At 44.2% G+C, this 9,855-nt stretch overlaps 1 protein-coding gene across 1 annotated transcript; it reads left to right on the top strand.

Moving 5' to 3' along the window:
- The first annotated feature begins 1,653 nt into the window (after nucleotides 1-1,653).
- prph (peripherin) lies at nucleotides 1,654-9,136 on the top strand. Its single transcript, XM_041891761.2, has 9 exons — nucleotides 1,654-2,428; nucleotides 5,423-5,483; nucleotides 6,306-6,401; nucleotides 6,686-6,850; nucleotides 6,944-7,069; nucleotides 7,424-7,644; nucleotides 7,734-7,783; nucleotides 7,979-8,052; nucleotides 8,175-9,136. Exons 1-9 carry the CDS (start codon nucleotides 1,851-1,853, stop codon nucleotides 8,283-8,285), a joined length of 1,482 nt encoding a protein of 493 aa, XP_041747695.1. The 5' UTR covers nucleotides 1,654-1,850; the 3' UTR covers nucleotides 8,286-9,136.
- Nucleotides 9,137-9,855: the final 719 nt, after the last annotated feature.

Below are 9,855 nucleotides of genomic sequence, written 5' to 3' on the forward strand. Positions count from 1 at the left end.
TGCACAATTGGTGGCTGACTAAATACTTTTTTCGCCCACTGTATGTATATATATATATATATATATATATATATATATATAAAGGAAGAGAAGCTTAGGCCTAACCCCAGAGAGATAGAGATAGATAGAGATATGCTGGTGCCGATGCTGACGGCGACATTTATTTATGTCAGATGGCTACTGCGTCTGCTATACAGATATAGACGTACAGAAGGAGGCTAATTCGTACATTTTCGATTATATTGTTAGATTATAGGAGTAACTCTGGTAGACCTGAAACAGTCTTCCTCACCTCAAGTTCAACTGTCGGAGTCAGTTGGAGCACCGGGGCGCACTGCCTTCATATCATAGGCCTGCCATAGCTAAAGCTTAATAATAGCCACCCCATACCAAACCTTCACACGTTTCTAACCTTTATTAGGGTAATATCAAAAGTAAGTCAAGCCATTGTTTATAGGGAAAATACGAGCAGAAAAGCAAATGTAAACCAGGTAAAAAACGCACTACCCTCCCCTATGCCCAATAAAAAAAACACACAACCCTGCCCAAAGCAACAAAAAATAGTTTGGACCACCCCTCCCCCAGTCAATTTCGATCTGTCCCTTACTCAGTCCAGAGTCTACCCATGTACTGTAAAGTATTATGTATTTTATTAATTTTGTTACAATAAAAGTTAGACTGGTCGAGCAATATGATTTTTTCTAAAACCCTTTGTCTCAGTTTGAACAAAGTAGCCACAAAAATATGAACATACGAAATGTTGATGTTGTCATTGTGTCTGGGCTCAAAGGACATGACTGGATCCGAACAAAACAAAGTGTTCTTCTGAAATCTGTTCAGCTGCTGAGGAGATCTCGCCAATCCTAATTTCCAAAATAGATTCAAACACAGATCACTCAATACCAGTTAGTGCACACCAGCCATGCGGGATAGAATTGCACCGTAGTCGCTCTGCCCTCGCCTCCCAGAACATCAATATAATATTCCATTACAGTGGAAATAAAGGGACGAGACAGAGAGAGGAAATAAATTCAGCTCTGCAGTCATAACCAAATGAGCTTTGTGATATAAGAACCTGAATAATAAAGCAATTATTTGTTTTGGGATTTATTTGGACAAACTACTTTGTTGAACAACTTTACGATGTCTTACATAATCACATTGATGATATCACTTATGTACATCTACCATTACAGTAACAGTAAATTAAGGACATTAACAGTGAAAGAGAAGAGGAGGATAGAGGATAGCGACAAGGAGTGGGACAGAACAACAGGAGGAGATATACTGATAAAAGAAGAGAGGAAAGTGGAGAAAAAATAGCAGGGAGCGGACACAGCATCCTACAGAGGATATACTGTATCAGCTGTCAAGGTGAGGAGGGGGAGGTGGGGGAGGTGGGCTTGGCCATGGAGACATCTTTAGAGATATGCTATGGATAAAAGGGAGGGGCAGATGGAAGATGAGAGAGAGAGAGCGAGAGAGAGAAAGAAAACACAGGGAGGGAGGAGGGCCTGCTGCTGTAGGCCAGGGAGTGGCCTAAGACTGCATATATGTTGAGGAGTGATGGATAGAGGAAGGAGGCAGGGGCTCTGGAGACTAGAAAGGAGGGAGGGAGGGTGGGGGTGAGGAGGACCTGTTTGCAGAGAGGCAGCGGGGTGGGGTGAGGCGGATGGGATGTCTTGTGTGTATAAAAGCTCCGGCACTCCTCAGTCGGACGTCCTGTTGCTTCACTCCCTGCTCCCAGGCACCTTTGGCTCCAACAAACAGAGACAGCAAGAAGGAGAGCTAGACAGATAGATAGTAAGAATTAGATAGTTAGCAGAATTAGAGACCACCAAACCTCAACCATGAGCCACCCTTCAATGAACCACCCTTCAGGCCGCGCCTCCACCTCTTACCGCCGCACGTTCGGGGTCCCCAACCCCATCTCCATGTCCTCCTACTCGCCTTCCTACTCGTCTGTCAACTCCCGCATGCCAATGTCCAGCGGGCACTACATGCGCTCCATGTCGCCCGTGGTGTCCTCTCGCTCTTCCAACTACCACCACCAACAGCGCCAGCGTTCCAGCACCCAGCTGCCCCGTCTCACTTACGAAAAGGTGGACTTCCAGCTGGCAGATGCGGTCAACGCTGAGTTCCTGGCCACCCGCAGCAACGAGAAGGTGGAGCTGCAGGACCTCAACGACCGCTTCGCCAGCTTCATTGACAAGGTGCACTACCTGGAGCAGCAGAACAGCGGGCTGCAGCAGGAGCTGAGCCAGTTCAAGGGCCAGCTGCAGGAGGGAAAGCTCAACCGGGCCACCGAGCTCTTCCAGGAGGAGTTGAGGGAGCTGAGGCGCCAGCTGGACCATGTGGGCAAGGAGAGGGACCAGTACCAGGTGGAGAGGGACAACCTGGCCGAAGACATAAACCTCCTCAAACAGAGGTGGGTGACACGGAGGAGAGAGAGGGAGGGATGGGGTGGGGTATGGATGATGTTTCGGTCGATTTGGGAAGTGAGGGTTAGGGTAAGGAAGGTGGGGGGGTATTGTTGGGGATGTACATGAGTGACGCAGATAAAGTTTGGGAAGTAGTGGTGTTTGGAAAGTGGGGTGTAACAATTGGGAGTGTATTTTAGGAAGTTGGCAGAGGTGGCAGGGGACTGGCTGTTGTTTGGCTCTGATGTTGATTGACACATTCTGGGCAGAGCCTGTCGGGTAGGGGACATGGACAGGGCGTGTGACTGTGGACAGTCTGACTTTCACCATATCACCACCACCCTCCCCTCACCCCCCTAATCCTAAAACACACCCTTACACCGCAATGTTCATGGACTGTATTTTAAACACTGATACAGGACAGGGGGTCTTTGGGCTCCTGCCAAAAACTCCAGACCAGCAGTGGTTAGCTGGCTGGGGCGTGGCACTTTGGAAGGATGGAAACAAAAGCACCGCATATACTACCACACTGTGCTTTACTGCAGTGTGTGTATGTGTGTGTGTGTATGTGTGTGTGTGTGTGTGTGTGTGTGTGTGTGTGTGCGCACTGAATGTCATGGCCATGGACAGGATCCAACATAAAACAAGATAAAGTGCTTCAGCATATCAGAATTTAATTTAAAGGAAGATGAAACTTCCCGCATGCATGGGACGTAAATATGGACACAATACATTTTATTTGAAATGATGCTGCAGTTCCGTCTGCCCTTTCAAACCAAACCACAATACTTTGCATTGAAACTTAAACTTGAGAAAATTCAGACAACCAGTTATGGGAAACAGTATTTTTTCCCATTTGAGTTAGATTATCGGAACAATTTCTTTAGACATACTAGCTACATATTAATACACAAATACTCCCCACATCTATTTCCGGCCCCAAAGAGACAGAGAGATGACAGAAGAGGAGGATGGATAGACTGTGCACAGGGTGGAGCCAGGAAAGAAGTAGGGAGGGGGATGAGAGAGGGAGGGGGCAGAAGAGGAGGAATAGGAGGAAGAAGAGGAGGAGGGGTGGGGAGAGGTGGTGTAGGCGCAGAGAAAAATAGCATCTGGATAAATCAATGTGATTGAATGAGAGTGGCTCCATTAGGGGGTGGGTGTTCAGTGTCTCCTTGTGCTGATGGGACAGTGCCAGGGACACCATTAGGAAAAAAGGAACCCTGCGACATGGCATGAATTAAAGATGAGATGAGGCAGCAAATCCCTACATCCAGTACATGCAGTTTTATTAAATGAAACACATTTAATTAAAAGGAAGATGAAAGTCCCTGCATGCATGGAATTTAAATATAGACACAATAACACATTTAATTCTAAATTACGCTGCAGTTCCATCAGCCCTTTCAAATCAAATCACAATATTTTGCTTTGAAACTTAACATTTAGAAGAATCAGACAAGCAGTTATAGGAAACAGTAATTTTCCCCACTTGAGTTACTTAGATTATCGGAACAATTTCTGTAGACACACACTAGCTACATGTTAACACATATACACTCCCCACGTCTATTCCCTGACCCAGAGAGAGAGAGAGAGAGAGAGATGACAGAAGAGGATGGATAGACTGTGGAGCCAGGAAAGAAGTAGGGAGGGGGATGAGAGAGGGAGGAGGCAGAAGAGAAGGAAGAGGAGGAAGAGGGGTGGGGAGATGGGGTGTAGGAGGGGAGAAGAATTGCATCTAGAAAAATCTATGTGACTCAATGAGAGTGGCTCCATTAGAGGGTGGGTGTTCAGTGTATCCTTGTGCTGATGGGATGGAACCCATTAGGAAAAAAGGACCCCTGCGACACGGCATGAATTAAAGATGAGATGAGGCAGCAATCCCCCCCCCCCCCCCTTCCATTCTAGACATGATGCTGTCTGAGGGGGTGGGCCCTGAGGGGGGACAGACACACCCAGCAACCAAGTGACTGACCACAGGGACAGCCAATCCCCAGCGAGCCTGCTGTGATTCAATGTCAGATATGGAGAGAGCATGGTGTGCACTGATATCACTGGACTTATGATATCATTTCTGATGATCACAACAGTGGAAGCGACACTGTTCTATGACCCTGTCCTATGACGACTAATAAAAAACCAAAAGCTTTATCTAACTGTTTTAACCTATTAGAATATCTATTTAACAAGGTTTTATCATTTGAAATCTGCTTATAAAAACATAAAGTATTTTTCACGTTTGGGAAAGGGAAGGCTTAGTCAGACCAGTCAGTATACTATAGGCTTAGATAGTTTAGTCTTTGCGGCAGAATGCCCAGAGCTGTCAGGATTAAGACAGGGTGTGTGCAGTCCAGATGAACTCCAACAAGGGGTAATTTGCCTAAATTTGTTTGGAGTAGCAGCTGCTGACCCTGTTGGATACGCTCCCAAATCCTTTTACAGGACTTGTGAATTACCAAATTGATCCAGAGGCTTTTTGCCAGCTGATGCTTCTGCCAGAGGAGGCCTATGATACCAAGCCAGACATATTTGGTTTGCGTCCCAAATGGCACCCTATTTCCTATATAGTGCACTACTCTTGATCAGAGCCCTATGGGGGGTGCACTATATAGGGAATAGTGTGCCATTTGTGACAAAACCTTGGATAGCAGTTATGCAATTAGCACTGTGTTCAGTCCTGTCCCAAAGCTTCAGCTTCCTTTGTCCAGAGCTTGACTTAACCTAGACTAAAACCCAAGTATTGTAAACTATATAAAAAAGTTATTAAGTGCCATAAAGAGATAGGATGTGTGTTTATTAACTACAAAATATATGGTGTTATATATTTAATGATTGTAATGTCTATTTTTTTCCCATTCATTTATTTATTCTATGGTGGAGTCCCATAAATAGATACATTAATTTATAACATGAATTTACAACAGTAGGCCTATGCATGATTGTAATATATATGTTCTCCTTGTGTGACCACACCCTAACCCCCCACCCTCTTCATACAGGCTAGATGAGGAGAATCAGAAGAGGGCTGAGGCTGAGAGTAACCTGCTGGTCTTCCGCAAGGTAAACACACCCTAGACTCAAACCATCACACTGTACACCAAATCAATATTTTGGGCAGCGAGTCAATAGATCACGGAAAAAGTCTGATTGAATCACTCAGCCTGGATAATCATACTTGGCTCACCAGTTATGATGTCAGGGCCCAACCCAAAGCGTATTTTTCCTCATAGCCCTGCATAACAGTGACATCTTCTGGTTCGCTGAGATAGAGCTGATTATTATGATAACATGACAGCTCTGAGAACCCTGAAATCAGGGGTGTATTCACTAGGAACCAAACAGAAACAAACAGGCTGAAACGTATGAAAAATGTATGCACTCACTAACTGTAAGTCGCTCTGGATAAGAGCGTCTGCTAAATGACTAAAATGTAAAATGTAAATGTAAACGGTGAGGGACTAATCTGAACTTCTCCAATAAGAAATGCTTGTTTTCATTGCAAAACATTATTCTACGGTTTGCAACAGTGTGCACGAATGAATACAACTCAGGATACTTGCCACTGTGCACACACTGGTTGAATCAACATTGTTTCCACGTCATTTCAATGAAATTACGTTGAACCAACGTGGAATAGACGTTGAATTGACGTCTGTGCCCAGTGGGGTATGACAATGACAAAACATAATATTGATAGTGCTGCATTGTTAATTACATTTACATTTTAGTCATTTAGCAGACGCTCTTATCCAGAGCGACTTACATATATTACCATATGCATCCTACCAACTGTTGAGTGTTATCTAACCAAGACAATGACATTTGTTTACCTGTTTGGGGGTTGATGAAATACTTACTAATCGCAGTTTGATCTGAAACCAGGATGTGGATGATGCCACTCTGTCTCGCCTAGAGCTGGAGAGGAAGATCGAGTCTCTGATGGATGAGATTGAGTTCCTCAAAAAGCTGCATGAAGAGGTAGATGCCGCTGCTGAGATGGTCAACCACAAATTATGGTCTTTGTGATGACTCATTATAATCAACTATGATCCTTATGAATAACAATTAACTGTGGTCCTGATGGTCATGTTATAGTCCTGGTGTTTGACCTGTAATTTGATATGCTGATCTGCTCCTACTTGCATATATTTTTGTACATCTTTTTGTGAATAGTTCACTAAAGTTTATCTGCATCATACCTTTTTGGATTCTACCTGCCATTTTTTCCACTAACCTTCTCACTTGCTCTGCGGTCTTCTCAGGAGATCCAGGATGTGCAGGTGAGTGTCCAGACCCAGCAGATGAAGATGGAGGTGGAACAGACTGCCAGGCCTGATCTGGCCGCTGCCCTCAAGGACATCAGGGCCCAGTACGAGAACATCGCCTCCAAGAACATGCATGAGTCTGAGGAGTGGTACAAGTCCAAGGTGAGGGGGGAACAATACACACACACACTCATGTATGCACACACGCAGAGTAACACCTGTGCTTATTTGTGTGTTTGTTCTGTGCTCCTGCAGTTTTCTGACCTGACGGACTCTGCCAAGCGTAACACTGATGCTCTGAGGCAGGCCAAGCAGGAGCAAAATGAGCACAGGAGGCAGATTCAGTCCCTCAACTGTGAGATCGATGCACTGAAGAGCACGGTGAGGCCTCACAGAACCTGCCTATTTATCTGTAATCACCCCCAGTTTACACTGGCTGAGTGAGCAACTAAAGTACATTGATCTCAGACTTAGCCCCAAATGGTTGCCAGCTGTGAATCACCCAAGTGGGTCATGCATGTAAGTAGAGGATGATGTGAGTGAGCAAAATCCCTCATAATTTCCTCCCACAAAAATCTCCCCCAGAATCTTCCCCCAATGATTGAATACAGTGTTTTATAAGCCCATATGGACTGGGAATCCTGAAGATACAAGACACTCTAATAATAAAATAAATCAAATGAAAGCCCCCATTTCCTCCTGCCCTCATATGTACAGTATGTGTGCATTTTTCAGAACGAGGCTCTGCTGAGGCAGATGCGTGAGATGGAAGGCCAGTTTGGCATGGAGGCCAATAACTACCAGGACAACGTGGGTCGCCTGGAGGAGGAGAAACACCACCTGAAGGACGAGATGGCCCGCCACCTGAGGGAGTACCAGGACCTGCTCAACGTCAAGATGGCCCTGGACATAGAGATCGCCACCTACCGCAAGCTGCTGGAGGGAGAGGAGAGCAGGTGAGGAGGATAAGGGTTAGGACATCCTTACTGGTGTCTGATTATGAACATGTTCCTGAGCTAACATCCTATTGCTTAATTTTCCTTAGGATTACTGTACCCATGCATCCCTCCCAGTATGGCCGTAGTGGTGATAGGGGTGAGATCCATCATATTGCCAATAATACTAGTCTGTTTTTCTTTCTCTCTTCTACTATTCCTTTATTTCTCTCTCCAAGCAAATACACAGATACTTGTCAGTCTCATCTTTAGATTTAACATATCCATAATTGATTAAATTGAGATAAATCATGCACAGTATCAATGTCCCTAAATCAGACGTATCCCCTCATAGCCTATGACCACACACCAGACACCCCTAGCAGGAAGCCCTTGGTGATTAAGACAGTGGAGACTCGTGATGGAGAGGTAAACATTCTAAACATTTCCTGGTATCAAGAAAATGTGTTCCATATTTTCCATGCCCATGATGATATTCACTATACAGTGTAATTTGACTGAGGTCTGTTTCGTTTCTTCTCTTCCTCCAGGTGGTGAAGGAGTCAAAGAAGGAGAAGGAGAGGAGTGAGATGGATGGCAGGAATGACAGGGACCATGATAGGAATGACAGGGACCATGATAGGAATGACAGGGATGACTAGAATAGTTAGCTACCAATCGCCTGTTCCAGATTTAGATGTAACAATATAACACAAAAGATGGAAACAAAAAAAGCAAGTAGTAAAATAAATAAATAGTTTAAAGCTCCTTAATTGCTGCTCACCTTTCACCCTTTAACAGGTATTTTCTGTTGAGCAGAGAGCCTGTAGTAGATATTCGTGCAATGTTAAAACTTGAAGAAATCTCTTAGATAGCAAACTTAGTCACAGGATGTGACCGTGGGGTTACTTTTAATAACCGATCATTTCTCATTGAAGAAAAAATACAAAGACAGCCATACATGAGCATACACAGACACGATAGTGCTATCAAGCAGTGAATGAACGCAAACTTGAGTAGCTCCTGCGGCAAATCTTTTTATTGATACATCACTTGAGGCCTTAATTTACATTGAAATCCCTTACATAAAATGTTTTGTAGCTGAACTTATCATTCACCAAGGGGAAAATAGAAAGTGGCATAACAAAGCAACAGGTTTTTACTGATCCCTCCACAGAAAAAGTTTCTCTCTCCAATAGAAGGACACAATCTGATGTAGCTTTGAGAGACAGTGGACATCAATAAGGAACATTTTGAAAGGGAAAATGTCTCCGTATAGCGCCATGGAACGCTCAATGTCAAATATCTTGCCAGAGAGGGACCACCAATGGGATTGATGATAGATAAACACAGAACAGTAGAATACTGCACTTGCTGCACCACATACTCTGCACATTGCACTCTGCTCAAAAATTAAAAACCTGACAGGGAAATGTGCTATGCGATCATATGAGAATGTGTGTTTCTGACCGCCAAAATATATACAAATGCAATTAAAGTAAACTGGAACAGAGCTACAGAGTTTTGTCTTGACATTCATTTGTATTGCTCTTATATTACTACCCATGGGCAGCTCCAGGGAGAGGCGAGACAGTGCTGAAGGCCCCTCTAGAATAGGCCCCCCAAGAAATATTTGATTAGTACATGCACATATGTGTTCACTGACATTTTCAACCTCTCCCTGACCCAGTCTGTAATACCTAAATGTTTCAAGCAGACCACCATAGTCTCTGTGCCCAAGAATGCCAAGGTAACCTGTCTAAATGACTATCGCTCCGTAGCACTCACATCTGTAGCCATGAAATGCTTTGAAAAGCTGGTCATGGCTCACATCAACACCATCCTCCCAGACACCCTGGACCCAGTCCAATTCGCATACTGCCCCAACAGATCCACAGATGACGCAATCTCTATTGCACTCCACACTGGCCTTTCCCACCTGGACAAATGGAACACCTACAGTGGGGAAAAAAAGTATTTAGTCAGCCACCAATTGTGCAAGTTCTCCCACTTAAAAAGATGAGAGAGGCCTGTAATTTTCATCATAGGTACACGTCAACTATGACAGACAAAATGAGGAAAATAAATCCAGAAAATCACATTGTAGGATTTTTTATGAATTTATTTGCAAATGATGGTGGAAAATAAGTATTTGGTCAATAACAAAAGTTTCTCAATACTTTGTTATATACCCTTTGTTGGCAATGACACAGGTCAAACGTTTTCTGTAAG

Source organism: Coregonus clupeaformis, unplaced genomic scaffold, assembly GCF_020615455.1.
Source record: "Coregonus clupeaformis isolate EN_2021a unplaced genomic scaffold, ASM2061545v1 scaf0005, whole genome shotgun sequence".
In the NCBI taxonomy this organism is placed as follows: domain Eukaryota; kingdom Metazoa; phylum Chordata; class Actinopteri; order Salmoniformes; family Salmonidae; genus Coregonus; species Coregonus clupeaformis.